This window comes from Rana temporaria, chromosome 1 (assembly GCF_905171775.1).
Source record: "Rana temporaria chromosome 1, aRanTem1.1, whole genome shotgun sequence".
Taxonomy (NCBI): domain Eukaryota; kingdom Metazoa; phylum Chordata; class Amphibia; order Anura; family Ranidae; genus Rana; species Rana temporaria.
In genome coordinates, this window is record NC_053489.1 from 62,783,311 (window position 1) to 62,802,915 (window position 19,605).

General features: G+C 43.3%; 1 protein-coding gene across 3 annotated transcripts in view; it reads right to left on the reverse strand.

The window, feature by feature from the left end:
• Positions 1-19,605, reverse strand: part of DAB2 (DAB adaptor protein 2) — a 267,105-nt gene that overhangs the window by 73,786 nt on the left and 173,714 nt on the right. For all 3 annotated transcript variants that reach the window (XR_005747128.1, XM_040338682.1, XM_040338692.1), the window contains exon 9: positions 571-633. Coding sequence is in view for 2 of the 3 variants with exons in the window: in XM_040338682.1 (XP_040194616.1) it covers positions 571-633 (63 nt within the window). In the remaining variant the exon portion in view is untranslated. The remainder of the gene's footprint in view (positions 1-570; positions 634-19,605) is intronic.

The following is a 19,605-nucleotide window of genomic DNA, read 5'->3' on the forward strand; positions in this document are numbered from 1 at the left end:
AATCAATAGGACCGTGCGGCGTACTTTGCCGCAATGCACACTGGGATATGTAGGCGCATGGCGCATGCGCCGTTCGTAAAATACGTCAATCACGTCAGGTCAAGCCCCATTAACATAAAACACGCCCCCTCAGCCTATTTTGAATTAGGCGCCCTTACGCCCGCTCGCTTTAGGCTACGCCGCCGTAACTTAGCAGGCAAGTACTTTGTGAATCATGTACTTGCCTCGCTTACTTACGGCGGCGTAATGTAAACACGATACGCTACGCCGCCGCAAAGTTAGGACGCCCTTTGTGAATCTACCCCAAAAAAAGAAAACTAAAGCAGCCATAACATCTAAGGACTGGTAAGTTCCAATATAGTGGGTTTAGATACACCTTCAATTACATCTACTATGTAGGTGCCCAATGTGCCATTTTGTCAAGATTCTTCTGTTATATGTTACTTTGCACCTGCATTTTAATGATTTCACATAAACTCATTGACTCTGCCATTTCAAGCTTGATTGTAACATCTCGCTGAGATTCTCATTAGACGGTTCTGGCAGCAGACATTGCCGTTTCATACTTACTGTTGGACTGTTGAGATCTGGAGGTGTGGACATATCACCAAATAAATTCATCTGATCAACACCCTTCAAAAAGAACAAGCGTGTTAACAAGCTGATTGCCACTCTAGAACATAATAACTATACCTTCTCAACAAAAGCGATATTTTTGGACAACGTAGACAAGTAATCAACATTATAAACAATACTGATTACTCGTCTTGTTTCCTTCATTCTGTACAGACTCTTAAAGCATGCATTGTGTCCACAGTGAAAAATGTTCAGATGCTGCAGGATTTGATAAGGGAAATGTGCAATGACAGCGACAAACATTGAAATATTTCCCCTTTAGGCACAAACAATACTTTACAAGTTGATAAAAGTCATAGCAAAAAAAACAATGACTACACAAACTGTATTAATAATTCTTGCCTTGCATTATTGCATTGCTTAAAAGCTAAAAATAAAAAAATGAAATAATTTGAGCTTTAAAACATATACTGGAGAACATAAATAATGCAGGAAAGGAATTGAATATGAAATGATAGGCAAACACAGCCAACGTATTTTTTCAGTAACCGTTCAATATATGGCTAAATGCTAATAAATTCTATAAAGTAAGTGATAATTTATATATAATAGTTTTAAAAATTATATAGAGTTTTATATTTATAACAATATATAATAGATTTATATATACTATATATATATATATATATATATATATATATATATATATATATATATATATATATATATATATATATATATATATTTTTTTTTTATTAACTTACCTAGGTCATTCAAAAGTCACATGTTGGTAAAGTTCATCTATAGTAACTCTTCTTTTTTATTGCAGGAAAGTAATGGATTCCAAACAGAAGCAACATTGGCAATCAGTGGCCCAGATTCAGGTAGAATGGAGCAATATTTGCGTGGGCAAAGAGCAAAGATTTTTCTCTGCGCCCACGCAAATATTTCCATTTGCCCAGCGATTCACGGAGCAGTAGCTCCGTAAATTGCGCGGGCGCTATGCTAATTAGCCCTGCGTAAGGGCGCCTAATGTAAATGATCCCGCCGGGGGCGGGAATCATTTAAATTAGGCGCGCTCCCGCGCCGAGCTAACAGCGCATGCTCTGTCGGGAAACTTTCCCGACGTGCATTGCGGCAAATGACGTCGCAAGGACGTCATTTGCTTCTAAGTGAACGTGAATGGCGTCCAGCGCCATTCACGGTTCACTTACGCAAACGACGTGAAATTAAAATTTCACGGGCGGGAGGCGCAGCTATACTTTAGCATTGGCTGCGCCTGCTATTAGCAGGAGCAGCCTTATGCTAAAGGCGCCGTACAGAAACTCCGTACCTTGCGTACGCAGGGCCCGCGCAACTTTTGTGAATTGGTGGTAGTATGCAATTTGCATACTACATGCCGATCACAAAGGCCGCGCCCCCTAGTGCCCAACGCAAGAATGCAGCCTGGGATGTGAAGGCATAAGGAGGCTTATGTTTGTCACATCCTAGGCTGCATTCGGTGTAACGAGGTTCCTGAATCAGGAGTGCTTCTTGAATCTGGGCCATTGAGTTGATGAAGGAGGGATGCAGTCTGTCCAACATACACAGAAAGCTACAGAATGTTATGTTTTCGGAGATGACAACATTGACAAGAGCAATGTCTTGTCATTGGTGACTTTTAACAATGGTGTCATCTCTGTAAACATTGTGGGGCAGATCCTCATAGAAATTACGCCGGCGTATCTGTTGATACGCCGTGTAATTTCAAATTTTGCGTCGTATGTTTGCGTCGTATGTTTGTTTTGGTATCCACCAAACAAGATACGACGGCATCTGTGTTAGATCCGACAGGCGTACGCCTTAGTACGCCTTCGGATCTAAGATGCAATTTTCCGGCGGCCGCTCGGTGGCGTTCACGTCGTAATCCGCGGCGAGTATGCAAATTAGCTATTTATCCACGAACGTACGAGCACATTCTTTTACGTTGTTTCCGTTCAACTTTTTCCAGGGTAAAGTTAAAGCTGCTATCTGGTGTTGTACTCAATGTTAAGTATGGCCGTCGTTCCCGCGTATAATTTTGAAAATGTTACGTTGTTTGCGTAAGTCGTCTGTGAATGGGGCTGGACGCCATTTACGTTCACGCCGAAAACAATGACGTCCTTGCGACGTCATTTGGATAAAGGCACCCTGGGAGTTTTGACGGACGGGGCATGCGCAGTTCGTTCGGCGCAGGGACGCGATTCATTTAAATGAAACACGCCCCCTACTCATCGCATTTGAATTCCGCGCCCTTACGCTGCGAGAGATACACTACGCCGCCGTAACTTACGGCGCAAATTCTTTCTGGATTCAAACCAAAGCCAGGTAAGTTACGGCGGCGTAGCGTATCTCAGATACGCTGCGCCGGTGCAGATCTTTGAGGATCTGCCCCTTTGTATCCTTGTGTAGAGGTCAGACAGCCTGCATCCCTTCTTCATCAAGAACTCAATGATGGAACATTGCTTCTGCTTGGAAACCATTACTTACCTACAATAAGAAAGAAAAGGTTACTTTAGAGGAAGAGTTACTTTGCTACCAACATGTGAAGTTTGATGCAAGTTAATATCCATTATTTACCTACAATGAAAAAAGAAGAAGAAAAATGATATCTATATAGATATATATATCTACCGTATATACTCGAGTAAAAGCCGACCCGAATATAAGCCGAGGCACCTAATTTTACCACAAAAAAACGTATTGACTCGAGTATAAGCCTAGGGTGCATGCCTCACTGTGCCTCACTTTGCCTCACTGTGCCCATCCCTCACTGTGCCCATGCCTCACTGTGCCCATGCCTCCCTGTGCCTCACTGTGTCCATGCCTCACTGTGCCCATGCCTCACTGTGTTCATGACTAGACTTACGTTTAACATGGGAGTATATAGAAGGGGTGCCCGGGTTTGAACAATTGGTACTCCTCGGCCGTAGGTCCCCCAGACAGCAAACTTTGCACACTTGTAGAGGAGAACTGGGGTTATATGTGTGCCAAGTTTCGGGGACCTATGGCCGTCCGGTCCCGGGTCCCCAAATTTACTGGAGAAATGACCGTTTAACATGGGAGTCTATGGAAGGGGTGCCCGAATTTGAAAAATCGGTGCTCCCCAGCCGTAGGTCCCCTGGTCTACACTTGTAGAGGAAGAGTGTGGCTGTATGTGTGCCAAGTTTGGGGTCCAGGTGACCTACGGCCAGCCAGAAGATCAGGCGCAAAAAAGTGACTCGAGTATAAGCCGAAAAAAATATGCTGAAAAACTCGGCTTATACTCGAGTATATACGGTATATAGATATGGATATCTATATCTATATAGATATCCATATCTATATATCTATATTATAGAGGTGCACCGAAATGGAAATTTCAGAAACGAAACGCAAAAACAAAATGTCAGGCCGAAACCGAAACCGAAAATGACTTTTCTTTTTTTTTTTTTATAATTGTATGTTAAAACAGTACAGTCGGATTGCAAAAATGTATGGAGCATCCTATCACTGTCCCCCAATTGCCGCCTCTTGTTTCTTTATTTATTTATTTTTTATTACTTTATCACTTTTTTTTTTGTAGCTTGTCGTTTTACTTTTTTTATTTTTGCATAATTTTCTTGTTAATATTATTTTTCTTATTCTTTACTTTTAAATTACTTATTTTATGAATTTAATTATTATTTCTTATTTTTTTTACACTTAACTTTATTGCTATCACACAGGAGAAAACAATTCCCTGTGTGATAGCAATCGGAGGTGACAGGTTCTCTTTATTGACCCTGTCAGCTCCAAAAACAGGAGTGCATTGGCGGCAGGGACAGGAGCCAGACTCGGCAGCCTGGGGGGAGGAGGGGGGGGGACAGAGTCCTGAAGACAGAGCCAGCCAAGGGAGGTATGTGGGGGGAGAGGGGAGGACGGATGGCTGCACAGTGCATACATGTTCTGCTAGAAAGGAAAGCAACTCACCGCCCGTATGCTGAAACTGTCTCCGCTCTGCTCGCACACAGCCCCGCCTCCTCCTAACCCAGTGTTTCTCAATTCCAGTCCTCAGGCCCCCCCAACAGGTCAGGTTTTCAGGATTTCCATTATTTTGCACAGGTGATTTGATCAGTTTCACTGCCTTAGTAATCACCACAGCCTTTTCATCTGAGGGAAATCCTGAAAACCTGACCTGTTGGGGGGGCCTGAGGACTGGAATTGAGAAACACTGTCCTAACCCCACGCTGTGATAGACAGAACACATCTCAGCATTAGACCCGCATTTTGTCTATCACAGTGTGGTTAGGAGCAGGCGGGGCTGTGTGCGAGCAGAGTGGAGACAATTTCAGTGTGTGTTTTACCGCTCTGCAATCCGCATTGCACCACTAGTCATTATCGGCAATTTTTAAGTTGTTTCCCCAAAACAGCTATTTTCGGCCGATATGTATCGGCCGCCGATATATCGGTGCATCCCTACTATATATAGATATAGATCTATGATATGTAGATCTATATATATATATATTTTTCTATCTTAGCAATAATTCTATTTGTACAGTATATGCAGTAAATTTCAGGATATTTCCATTTGTTGTAATGTCTGGATTCAATGATGTACTTTAAATGGAAATTTTCTAAACTAAAAAGAAAATATTTTCCATATAGGACAGGTAGCTGGGTCATGGTGGTATTCCTAAAATGTAACATCTGCTGACATAGATGGAAAACACGTAGCTTTAAGCCACAATTTCTATAATTGTACAAATGAGTGTGTTTTTAAGGTTGTCCCGAAGATTTGTTTAGCTCGCTCCCCTTGTTTAAACAGCTGGTGAACCGAGTCTTAATAAGTCCTTATTACGTTGGGCACTACATAAAAAAAAATAGAGACACCTTTGTATGAATTAAGTGTGAAATTTTGAGATTAGGATGCTGACTGACTAAAGCTGGTCATGCAGGGATAGAATTTTGTTTGAAAAATACTGTAATGTGCTTAGTTTTGTAATAACAATAACTGTGGTCAAAACGATGATCATTTTCAACCACTGGGGGTTGATTTACTAAAACTGGAGAGTGAAAAATCTGGTACAACTGTGCATGGTAGGTAATTCTAGCTTGTTCAGTTAAAGGGGTTGTAAAGTAAATACATTATTTTTAAATAACAAACATGTTATACTTACTGCCACTGTGCAGCTCGTTTTGCACAGAGTGTCCCCGAACCTGGACTTCTGGGGTCCCTCGTCGTCTGTCTCAGCTCCTCTCCGCAAGAACTCAACACTTTCATGCGAGCGAGCTCACATGGTGTTCAGGTCCTGCCAGGGCGGTCCCGTGATGCAGCCGGCGGCTATTGCCGCTCACTGAATCACTCGGCCCCGCCCCCGGCACGCCGCATCATTGGATGTGATTGACAGCAGCGCGAGCCTATGGCTGCGCTGCTTTCAATCCATCCAGTGTAGCCAATCAGCAGCTAGGCTCAGAAACGAAGAGGATGACGGGGGAGAGCGCGGGACTTTCGAGGGCTCAGGTAAGTCAAACGGGTGCTCGGGGGGCGGTATTGTCGGATGTTTTTTCACCTTAATGCATAGGATGCATTAAGGTGAAAAAACATTTACCTATACACCCCCTTTAAGCTTTGACAAAAAAATACTGGAAGCTGATTGGTTTCTATGCAGAGCTGCACCAGATTTTGCACTTTCCGGTTCTAGTAAATCAACCCCCTAGTAATAAAAATAAATAAATAAAATATGAATAAATATCATAAATGTGGTTTTTGTTTTGGAAATTTCATTCATTCCAGAATCAAAAAATAAATTAAAACTTTTGAAATACCGCCATCAACTCTCTGATGGCATTCTTTAATGTACTGACAAGATTTTTTGAATAAACCTCTGTAAATAAATTTATCAGTGTATGGGCAGCTTAAAATGGAGCTCCACCTAAAGGGGAAGCTCCACTTGTCTGTCTCTTCCACCCATCCGCTGCCACATTTGGCACCTTTTGGTGTGTGTGTGTGTGGGGGGGGGGGTCGGCACCTGGTTTTGACAGGTATTCACTCCCACTGCCGGCTCAGTTCACCACGTCGACCCTCCCTCCTTCCCCTGCAGCCGGCCCATTCACAAAGCGCAGCGCGATTCATGCATGCGCAGTAGGAAACTGGCTGTGAAGCCACAAGGCTTCACTGCTAGTTTCCCTTAGCCAAGATGATTGCGACAGCACCTGATAGCCGATTCAAGACTCGGCTCTAGTGAGGACACTGCTGGATACCTGGACAGGTAAGTGCCCTAATAGTATAAGTCAGCAGCTACAGTATTTGTAGCTGCTGACTTGTAAAAAAAAATGTGGGGAGGGGGCCAGAACTCCTCTTTAACAGACACTGTTGAAAACTGGAGCTATAACCAACAGTGAAAAATCTGATTTTAACATGGTTTATATAAACTAGAGAAACAAAGCTGTGTATTTATAAAATAAATTGCATGGAAAATTACCCAGTGAAAGTGCATGTACATTTGTTCAGTGCAATTAGGGGGGAAAAAAACAAACGTTAGGCTCTTTTCTGTGTTGTTTAAATATTTTCCATTGATTTAAATTGGAAAAACTGCATTTGGCCACTAGATGGCCTTACGAATCATAGGGATTTCCTTTGACATTTAGTGCCATCTAGTGGCCAAATGTAGCATTTTTTGTTTTAAATCAATTGAAAACATATGACCAGCTGGCTTCCTCTGATGATTTACAGTGTCTTCTGCTGTTTATTCCAGTCGGTATAGCGGTCAAAGCATTTAGAAAAAAGTACATAGCCCAGAGACTGTGTAGGATCATAGGGCCAGATTCACAGAAAAAGTACGCCGGAGTATCTGCTGATACTCCGGCGTACTTTCAAATTTGCCGCGTCGTATCTTTATTTGTAATTCACAAACAAAGATACGACGGCTTTTGGCTAAGTTCCGACAGGCGTATGGCTTCGTACGCCTTCGGATCGTAGGTGTAATTCTCCGGCGGCCCCTGGGTGGAGTTTGCGTCGTTTTCCAGCGTCAGGTATGCAAATTAGCTGATTACAGCGATTCACGAAGATATGCGCATTCGTCGCAGTCTCTTACGTCGTTGCTAGCCGGTTTTTCCCGTCGCAAACATAAGCCTGCTTTTTCATGGCTTACATTTAGAACAGCCATGTTAAAGTATGGCCGTCGTTCCCGCGTCGAATTTCAATTTTTTTTTTTTTTGCGTAAGACGTCGGGGAATACGAAAGTACGTTACGCACGTCGCCGTTCAAAAAACACATCGGGGCGCCGTAATTTTGCGCAAAGCACGGCTGGAAATTTCCTAACGGTGCAGCATGCGCAGAACGTTCCGCGCGGGAACGCGCCTAATTTAAATGGTACACGCCCCATTTGAATTAGGCGGGCTTGCGCCGGACGGCTTTACGTTACACCGCCGTAAGTTTACACGCAAGTGCTTGGTGAATCAGGCACTTGCGCTGAAAACTTGCGGCGGTGTAACGTAAAGACGATACGTTACGCCGCCGCAGATCTCTGTGAATCTGGCCCTTAATGCTTGTGATGGTGAATAGGCATTGGTCAGTGCTGTCACATGACTGTGCTGACCAATGGGAATCCTCTTTGCAGAAGAGCGACGCTCTCAAATGCCTGGACTGCAACATTAGCTAGCGTGGCCAATGAAAGGTAATCATCCAAAGAGGCAAGTCCAGAAGGAACCAGAGGTGTGGGGAAGGTGTTGTGAGTAAGTTCATGTTTTGTGAAAAGGTGAACTAACCCTTTAAGCTATTTGTTCATTTATCATAAACCTCTACTAACATGGAAAGTGAATTAATACAATTTTGTTACACGATAAAAACTAACCCTGACTTGGGCCAAAGGCAAACTATATTCTGCAGGCACCTTTTATCACTAGGATACGATGTAGAAAAACTCTCCTCTCAGGATTTGTAGATTAATAAGTATTTCTGACAAGGAGAAATGACTTCTAGGCAGATGCTGTTCTTACAAGGCAGGCTTGAAATCCCCACTCACAAATACATCTGCCATGTAAAGATAGAATTTACCCAGAAGCAATTTCTCTGGTAGAGGTGCTCATTTGCATTTATTTTGCATAACTTAAGTCTTCCTACTGGTACTTGGTATTCCAGTAAAGTCACTGACCTAGCGCTTTAATTTTTTTGAACAGAGCCAAAAAAAAGTAAAAAAACAGAAGACTGAAACAGTTCTAGCTGTGGTTGGGTGTTGTGAGATGGCAAGGCCATTTGGGGAGTTTATTTGCCTATATTTCCCAAGAAACGTTGTCTAGGATCTCACCACTTCTACTGGGTAAATGACATATTGTAAGTCAATTAGTACTAATGATGATTGTATTGGATGCCTTTTGGGTCCCTTATTGGTATACATGTTGGTGCCTTTATGAAGCCTTAGGTCCAGACCTTGAAGCTCAGTAGGGTCTCTTTTGGACAGACAGCACTGCTTACTGCCCTCGGAATAGTGATCTGTGGTTCATCAGGGAGATACTCGCAGGCACTCGGGAGCAGAGATGGACTGGCCATCGGGACTACCGGATGTTTCCCGATGGTCCGATGGCTCAGTGGGCCATTATAAAAAAAAATATATATATATTTTTTTTGTAGGCCGTTTTTTTATGCAGAGTTCGGCGGCAGCGGGAGCATGGCAGCAAACAGCGGCGGGGAAATCGGGGAAGGTGGCCAGCGAGGAGGGCAGTTGGATGTAAAAGCCGAAGAGGGAAAAGAGCTCCACCCCCTCCCTGACCACCAGAGAGGAGAACAGGAGCGAGCACGGCCACCTCGGCGCTCCCAGAACCTTGATTCCTCCACCTCCTCTCTGCTCCAGGAACCATGCAGCCTAGGCCGGAGGGCAGGCTGACTGGAAGCCCGGAGGAAGAGAACATGCGCCACTGTATGGAGCAGAGCAGTGCGAGCACCCACCGGATCAAGAGGGAGACTCGACGCTGCCACTGCTGGCAATCAGGTACCCGGCATCCTACACAAACATGCCAGAACACTGAGACAGTGGGGGGGTGAGCAGAGGAGGGACTGCAGAAAGGGACAGTGCTATGTGGTCTGTCTCAGCCCTCCCTTCTGTCTCTCTGCCCCCCCCTGTCTCTCAGCCCCCCCTCTGTCTCTAAACACCCACCTCTGTCTCTCAGCACCCCCCCTCTGTCTCTCAGCACCCCCCCTCTGTCTCTCAGCACCCCCCCCTCTGTCTCTCAGCTCCCCCCCCTCTGTCTCTCAGCTCCCCCCCCCTCTGTCTCTCAGCTCCCCCCCTCTGTCTCTCAGCTCCCCCCTCTGTCTCTCTTCCCCCTCCTCTGTCTCATTCACCCCCTGACTCTTAGGCTGCTTTCACACTGGGGCGGGCATTGACGGTAAAACGCTGCTAGTTTTAGCAGCACTTTACTGTCAATTTAGCGGTGCTATTCGAGTTCTAGCAGGCACTTTTAACGCTTCTAGCAGCCGAGTTAAAGGTTAAATGCGCCCGTGTAGCCCTGCTGCCTGCCAAAGTGCTTTGCAGGCGCTTCAGCAGCGGTGGCCATTCATTTCAATGGGCAAGAGCGGTGTGTACACCGCCAAAAAGATGCTGCTTGGAGGACTTTTTTAACGCCCTGGCAGCGCCCTAGTGTGAAAGCAGTCGGGCTTTCACACTGGGACTGCAGCAGAGGCGTTTTTCATGTGCTTTACAGGCGCTGGTTTTGGCCAAAAATTGCCTGAAAAACGCCTCAGTGTGAAAGGGGTCCTACACTCACCCCGTCCCTCTTACACTCTTTTACAGATGAGCCAACTTGAGTTTTCATCTTCCTAAAATGTGCCAAAAAATTATAAAAAATCTGATTTCCCTGTGATGAATGTATTTGAGCCAACAGAGAAAACAAAACAAAGGTTTCAGGGGTCAAGAAGCTGGTCTCTGAAGGTTTTGAAAGCTCTTTTCAGCTGTCCTCAAAAAATAGCCTTTCACTAGCCTCATTATTTTACTATTTTTTGGATTTCACAAAAGCAAATAAAAGACGATGGAAACAGTCAAAAAACTTTAAAGCAATAGCATACAAATAACCACCAAATATATAATTATATAAAAAAGCAGAAAACACAAAGAACACTAAATATACTACCCAAGATACAAATATATATATATATATATATATATATATATATATATATATATATATATATATATATATATATATATATATATATATATTTTTTAAACACATTTTACCTATGCATATTAATTAGCAACACTTTTTTAATTTTGGTGAAATTCTGCAGTAAATATATTTAGGTAAAATCACTCTTTTCCTTCCTAGTCCCCTTTACTAGTTTACTATATACTAAATATATTTTACATATACACCTGGATATATACGAGGGCTGTGCCAAAAGTAATGTAAAGTTGGCATAACTTTGAAGTAATATCGTCGTTTAAATTTCATATTTTGGTAGAGTAACTATTCCTCAATAGTAAGTCTTCTTCTTTTTCATTGCAGGTAAATAATGGATTCCAAGCAGAAGCAACATCCTGTCTTTGAGTTCTTGATGAAGGAGGGGTGCAGGCTGTGTGACATCCACAAATGACACCATTGACAAAAGTCACCAATGACTAGACATTGCTTCTGTCAATAGTGTCATCTCTATAAACATTCTGTAGCCTTTTGGGGCTGTTGGACAGCATGCACCCTTCCTTCATCAAGATCTTAAAGACAACACATTGCCTCTGCTTGGAAACCACTATTTACTTGCAATAAAAAAGAAGAAAAGGAGTTACTTTAGAGCAGTGGTTCTCAACCTTCTAGTACCGTGACCCCTTAATAAAATTTCCCAAGTTGTGGGGACCCCTAACAGTAAAATTATTTTCGTAGAGTGGGTTGTCAGCACCCAAGGCAAGACAAGTAACAAGACATGTAATTTTTGCGCCCTTAATCCATGGGATGAGTGGCAGTGCTAGTGGGGGGTGGAATCAGTGGCAGTGCTGGCGGGGAGTTCTGATCAGCCAACTTAGGTGCTCTTGATCAAGGTTATCTGCTGATCTGAGAACTGTAGTGGGGAATTTTAATGGCAACTATAATCACAGGTAGTGTTACTCACTGTGTCTCCATTTTGTGGTGTCTCCTAGCAGTGATACCTATGCCAAAATCAGGAACTAGCGTCTCCTCCAGCCCTTTCCACTTGACATTACTCACTAGTCAGCTGACCTCTAGTCTCTGCCCCCCAGCCATGCAGTGAACTGAATGGGTGGCTGCGACGAGACTGAGTGGGCATCCACGGGCTCCAGGGACAGCTCTGCTGGGCGACCGCAAGAAGGCTGGGAGAGTGATGTGGGCTTCAGGAACAGCCCAGGATTGGGTGACCCCTGGCAAATCATTGTAGCGGGGTCATCCTGTCAGAGTCTACTGACAGGCTTAAACTCCACTGGAACTTTATCTACCCCTCTAAATATGTACAATACCTTTAAGAAGTTATGCATTGTGGGACTGCGAGTAGCGGGAGATATGGACTCCATTGACTCTTAGGAGAAACAGACTACACTTCCCACAATGCCTTGCATTATCGGGACATGTGACACCTCCGCACAGACTTATGGGGGAGGTTACTTAAGGAAAGGGAGGGTCTGATCTCGCTCTCTCGGGACCTGCATCTTCTCCTCTGCGGAGCTGCACAGGATAGCACAGCCATACTGCTAGGCTGAAGCTAGGCCTAAATCCACCGAGAGACCAGCCATCCAGAAGAAAGCAAGACCACTATACCCAGCTCGTGTTCCAGGAGATCGGAGAGGCCGCCCAGCTGACAACTGAAACAGTGGAGAGCCTGATGCCGGGATCCTTGTGCTGTGGAGCAGTGATCTACCAATGCGCCTTTTGAGAAGAACTCAGGCAGGTCGGGCCTGTCGGGTGAGAGAGCACATGCCTTAACTTCCAATCCTCCCTTTCAGACAGTTAACTTAGTGCCACCCTACAAGCCGGAGACACATGTTTGGCCTCTAGCTGAGACTTAGAGGCCCTCCAACTTTATAATTGTTATACAGAAGTGACTGGCGCTGGCGAGCGATCAGTTCACCAACGTTGCTGTCCAGGATACTTTGTTTGACTAACTTCTCTTCATCGTTTACCATTTGCGGATTATAAATTAATGTACACCAACCGGACGCAACGTGGTCCTTAGTCTCGAGACGTTCCTTAGCTGTTTTGCAGGCCTGCTCGCTAGAGGGAGCTCTCGGGTATAGATTGCTTACACTAGTCTAGTTTAACTGAATGGTACCATTCTTAGCTCAGTTATTTTCATTATTGTTATTTACTGATTCCCGCAAGGGCCCTTACAGAATTATATTGCGTTATTGCATAACAATTGTTTAAATATATTGACTGTGTGGAGTGTATTTTTCTCACCTGGAGGGACCATCCTTTAAAGCAGGTAATACTGTTGATATACTGTCATTTCATGTTGTGTGCCTGCTATTGTGACCCCAGCCAAGCAGAGGTCACAATACACCCACCAGGTTTCTGATGTGTCAAGGGAGGGTTCGAGCCCGTTAACCACTTAACCCCCGGACCATATGGCTGCCCAAAGACCAGAGCACTTTTTGCGATTCGGGACTTTAACTGACAATTGCGCAGTCGTGCGACGTGGCTCCCAAACAAAATTGGCGTCCTTTTTTTCCCACAAATAGAGCTTTCTTTTGGTGGTATTTGATCACCTCTGCGGTTATTTTTTGCGCTATAAACAAAAATAAAGCGACAATTTTGAAAAAAATGGATATTTTTAACTTTTTGCTATAATAAATATCCCCCAAAAATATATAAGCAACCTTTTTTTTCCCTCAGTTTAGGCCGATACGTGTTCTTCTACATATTTTTCGTAAAAAAAATCGCAATAAGAGTTTATTGATTGGTTTGCGCAAAAGTTATAGCGTTTACAAAATAGGGGGTATTTTTATGGCATTTTTATTAATATTTTTTTTTTACTAGTAATGGCGGCGATAAGAGATTTTTTTCGGTACTGCGACATTATGGCGGACACATCGGACACTTTTGACACATTTTTGGGACCATTGATCAGTGCTATAAAAATGCCACTGGCAGTGAAGGGGTTAACACTAGGGGGCGGGGAAGGGGTTAAGTATGTTACCTGGGTGTGTTCTTACTGTGGGGGGGGGGGTGGCCTCACTAGGGGAAATCACTGATCTTCTGTTCATACATTGTATGAACAGAGGATCAGCATTTCCCCCCCTGACAGGACCGGGAGCTGTGTGTTTACACACACAGCTCCCGGTCCCCGCTCTGTAACGAGCAATCGCGGGTGCCCGGCGCCAATCGCACACGCCGGGCACACGCACAGGACTCGGGGGCGAGCGGGGGGCGTGCGCGCCCCTAGTATTCTGCGAGAGAGCCGACGTAGAGCTACAGGCTCTCGCGCAGGGGAGCCAACCTGCCGCCGTAAAACGACGACGGCAGGTCGGCAAGTAGTTAAATAGGGGTGAGCTAAGCAAAAGAGAGTATATCCCAAATCAACCAGCGGCTCCTGAGGGGGTAGCGCTACATCATCATTCGACCCCTGAGGGGGTCTCGACCCCCAGGTTGAGAACCACTGCTTTAGAGGAAGAGTTACTCTACCATCATGTGAAATTTGAACACCATGTGTGGCCACATTTGCATTACTTTTGCTACTGCACTCATACCTTGGAAAACATTTATACACAAGTAGCAGATAAACATATGCATATTAAGTTGTACAGCCACAATGGAGGGTCCATAGATAACTGAGGTTGTTTGAAAGTGATATAAACATTCATAAAGCTGAGAAACACTGGTCTAGGCAAACAAATGCTGCATGATGCATCAATATACCCAGCATACATTTCTCCATTCAGAGGAGTTTATTTATAAACAAATTATAATACATAATGTATATGAATATCTATTGTTTTTATGGCTTGTCAGCTACTTTATGGCACAATCATTTTTAGGCAAACAATAGTCGGCAAGCACAAGCTGGGCATACTTCAAACAAATGGGAAAAACAGTACTGTGATATGTCACCAAATAACAAAGACCGGTGGATATAAACATCTATAAAGGACTCCCCAAACTACAACCATAAAGAACCCATTTATCTTGGCAATCTATTGTTTAATAAGTGCAATGAGAAAGATAAAAATGTCGCAACCCACAGTAGCCAATCATATTGCAGTTTGCTATAATAAAAGAGAAAGCTGCTAGCAGCAGGTACAAAGTATGGTCACCTAGCTGCACATGTTTGCAGAAACTTTCATTGCCCTCTGCTATGGCTGAATATTGCTTTATTTTTTGAGTGACAGTCAAGCCAAACCCCAGCTCAATGTTTGTTTGTTTTTTGCAGTAGAAGAGTTAGAACCACTGTGAGGTTTTTCTTGCTTTGTGTAACTCTGTTGGGGATACATTTGCAGTTTCCCTGGGAAGTGAAATCTTAAGAGAAAAACATAACCTGCAGAGGTTCTAACCAGTCCCTATTCCATCAAAAGCTACATAATAAAAGCTGAGCTTGTGCATGAAAGGTTAAGAGTACTTATTTGAAGGTAGTAAAATAGGCAATGTACTGCCAAATTCTAATTCTGATTGTCTCCCAGGGGGGTAATTTTTCTATACATTGATAGCAGGCATGGGAGCCTATTCTAATGCCCTGTACACACGATCGGAATTTCCGATGGAAAAAGTCAGATGGACTTTTTCCATCTGATTTTCCAATCGTGTGTAGCCCCATCGGAGTTTAGATATAGAACATGTTCTATATTTTTCCGATGGAATTCCAATGTGATTTGGCCGGGCAAAAGCCAGATCGCGTGTATGCGGCATAAGACAAAAATATGAGAGGAGTGTCCGGGTTGCCACCTAGCTGAGATTTTTACTGACCTGGCTGTTACTAATGTTATCAACAGGAAAGGGATCTAGTAATTTTTTCCCCCCGAAAATGTATTTATATACATGGAACAATCCATTTGTTCAATGTCATGTTCAATATGATTTTAGATAAAAAAGAAGAAACACAAATCGAAAAATAGCCCTCTATTTTTAATCAAGTGTTGTGCAACCAAGGTGAACTCAATGGAAAATGCTACTGCTTTCTATCAAGATTGCTTGGAGTTTTTTTTTTTTCAAACTTCTATTCCATCACAATTATTCTTTTAATCTATTAAATGTTCTTCAGTCCTTAAAAGTGGAGGTTCACCCCAAATTTTTTTTTTTAACATTACATTCAGCCGAGTTGTCCTAATGACAATCGGCTGGTTTTTTTTTTTTCCCGTACATACCGTATTTTCACCGCCGCTTCCGGGTATGTCTTCTGCGGGACTGGGCGTTCCTAATTGATTGACAGGCTTCCGACCGTCGCATACTGCGCGTCACAAGTTGCTCGAAGAAGCCGAACGTCGGTGCGCAGGCGCCGTATAGAGCCGCACCGACGTTCGGCTTCTTTCGGCAACTCGTGACGCGCAGTATGCGACGGTCGGAAGCCTGTAAATCAGATAGGAACGCCCAGTCCCGCAGACGACATACCCGGAAGCGGCGGTGAAAATACGGTATGTACGGGAAAAAACAAACAAAAAAACAGCCGATTGTCATTAGGACAACTTGGCTGAATGTAATATTAAAAATTTGTTTTTGGGTGAACCCCCGCTTTAACACTGACTTGCGTTTCACTTCTTGATCTAATTCATTAATGATAAAAACAAATAAAGTCCGCTCTTAGCGGAACAAGTAAAGAAAACAGCAGCTAACAGCACTAAAAGGTCAATAAACCAAACCTTCTTGGTAAAATAGTAAGAACAGTGCTGCACTCAAACACAGCAATAAATAAAATCAAAATATAAATATATCAAGTGAAGAATCCAAGTGAATAAATGGTTACGGTCCATTTAAATGATATGGGACAATAATGTGTGAATGGTACATGTGCAATTCAAAAGAAAAACAAATAAATAATATCTGCCACTTTAAATAACATGAAGCATTAGTGTGTAAGTAATATATAATTTAGCTCATCTATATATCACGTGACCAGTACGTGAAAAAAATAAAATCGATATAAACGCAAGATTGAAACTTATAAAAAACGTTGATGTGTATTCTTTAAACATACAGTATACAGTGCCTTGCAAAAGTATCCACCCCCTTGGCATTTCCGTGTTTTGCTGCCTCACAACCTGGAATTAACATGGATTGTTTGAGGATTTTCATCATTTAATTTACAGAACATGCCCACAACTTTGAAGATGTTTTTTTTTTCTATTGTGAAGCAAACACATAGGAGAAAATAACAGAAAAAGTCAATGTGCATAACTATTCACACCCCTAAAGTCAATACTTTGTAGAGACACCTTTTGCGGCTATCACAGCTCCAAGTCACTTTGGATAAGTCTCTATGAGCTTGCCACATCTTGCACTGGGATTTTTGCCCATTCCTCCTTGCAAAACTGCTCCAGCTCCGTCAAGTTGGATGGTTTGCACTTGTGAACAGCAATTTTTAAGTCTGGCCACAGATTTTCTATTGGATTGAGGTCTGGGCTTTGACTAGGCCATTCCAACACATTTACATGTTTCCCATTAAACCACTCAAGTGTTGCTTTAGCAGTGTGTTTGTGGTCATTGTCCTGCTGGAAGGTGAACCTCTGTCCTAGCCTCAAATCACACACAGAGTGGTACAGGTTTTACTATTAGAATATCCCTGTATTTAGCACCATCCATCTTTCCCTCAACTCTGACCAGTTTCCCAGTCCTGACTGCTGAAAAACATCCCCACAGCATGATGCTTCCACCACCATGTTTCACTGTGGGGATGGTGTTCTGTGGGTGATGTGATGTGTTGGGTTTGCGCCAGACATAGCGTTTTTTTTGATGGCCAAAAAGTAAAATTTTAGTCTCATCAGACCAGAGCACCTTCCTCCATACATTTTGGGAGTCTCCCACATGCCTTTTCGCAAACTCAAAATGTGCCATTTTGTTTTTTTGCTGAAAGTAATGCCTTTCTTCTGGCCACTCTGTCATGAAGCCCAACTCTATGGAGCGTACGGCTTATTCTCTGCTGTGGAACTCTGCAGCTACTCCAGGGTTACCTTAGGTCTCTGTGCTGACTCTGATTAATGCCCTCCTTACCCGATCCGTGAGTTTTGGTGAGCGGCCGTCTCTTGGCAGGTTTGCTGTTGTGCCATGTTCTTTCAATTTGGCTATGATAGTTTTGATGGCGCTCCTAGGGATCATCAAAGATTTGGATATTTTTTTATAACCTAACCCTGACTTGTACATCTCAACAACATTGTCCCTTACTTGTTTGGAGAGTTCCTTGGTCTTCATGGCAGTGTTTGGTTAGTGGTTCCTCTAACTTAGGTGTTGCAGCCCCTGGGGCCTTTCAAAAAGGTGTGTATATGTAATGACAGATCACCCGACACTTAGATTGCACACAAGTGGACATCATTTCACTAATTTTGTGACTTCTAAAGGTTTTTATGGTCTTCATAACAAAGGGGGTGAATACATACGCACATGCCAATTATCAGTTTTTTATTTCAGAAAAATAGTTTTATGTATATATTTTTCTAATTTTACTTCACCAACTATTGTGTTTTGATCCATCACATATAATTCAGATTAAAAAAAACATTGAACTAAAGGCTGTAATGTAACAAAATAGGTAAAAAGCCAAGGGGGTGAATACTTTTGCAAGGCACTGTATATCTGGATGGTTCATTAATGGTAGGTTGCTTTAGTTTATTCAATCACATTTGATCATATTAGCGATTAAAAGCTAGTTGAAAATGGCTGAAATTACCTAAATATGCACGTCTAGCATTAGTGTCAGGCTGATATTCAGTGTTCAGCCTGGCAAAGACCATGCCTACCTTGGCTTTAATGAAGTACCTGTCCACTTTGAGTGACAGCGGACTGCTGAGAATTCAGGGTGTACTCATCCTAGATTATTTATACCGTGCCTGAGCTTGTCTGATCCCCAAAGCCCAGCTTGTTTGACTAGTGTGATTACTGCTTACCATGCTCGAGCATGGTTCACCAAACCATGCCCTGGCCTGCTTGGAGAAGTGGGCCCAGGCACAGTTTAGTCGGGCCTGCCACAGTGCGACTCTTTTTAAGGCAGAGGTGATGATGTAAGAATGCTCAGATACGGCAGTGTGAGTGCAGGCCAGCGAGGGAGTGGGAAGAGGAGGCAATCATGCTTAGACACTGTACAAGGTAACTGTGCCTAGTGTGAGTACACCGAAAGCAACACTAGACCTGGCCAATTCAAGGCACACTTTCTAGTAAAAGAAACAAGCATGGCTTTACCTACAGCACAACACTTGCCTATTTCAGCAACAATTTTGTATAAGTACTCTTATCCTTCAAATCTTTATATAATGATTGTTGGCTAATGGGTTATTACTGTTCACTTTTACTATAAAAAAATAAATAAAAAATTCTAATTAGAACACATTAACCTCTAGCACCCTGTTTGCATGCCACTGTGTTTTTAACCATTGGCTACTGCACTTTGAGACTTTTCAACTGTACACAACTGTACACATTGCTTACACCCAAGTGGGCAGCCATTTTGCAGTTAAAGTAGGCATTGAAATATACTGTGATTACTGATAGGTCTGACATGCCCCATGCACAGCGCTCCAATCAACTCTCTGAGCAGCATATTGTGCGGGGGGGGGGGGATCACTGGAGATCATCAACATTGTGCTCTGTGTGAGAGCAGCGGTCCGGCAATCCAGTGTGCTGCTGGTGTTCTGTCGAGAATGCCCGGCTATCGAATAGTGCCCGGGTGGAACTGCGCATGAGTGTACGATCAGCTGTTGTCTCGCGTGGCCAAGGCACGTTCATGTAGGAGAGGAGTGGATATTTACATGAAGGGGGTGGATATTTACATGATGGGCAGTGCTGGGGGCGGAATTTTTATCGATGTCCAAACAAATCTGCTAAAGAAATCGTTATCTAATATAGAAAAAGCCGCCCTTCAGTTGACTAAACACGCCCCGCAAGTGTTAAAAATGAATAGCAGATAAAGATTTATTT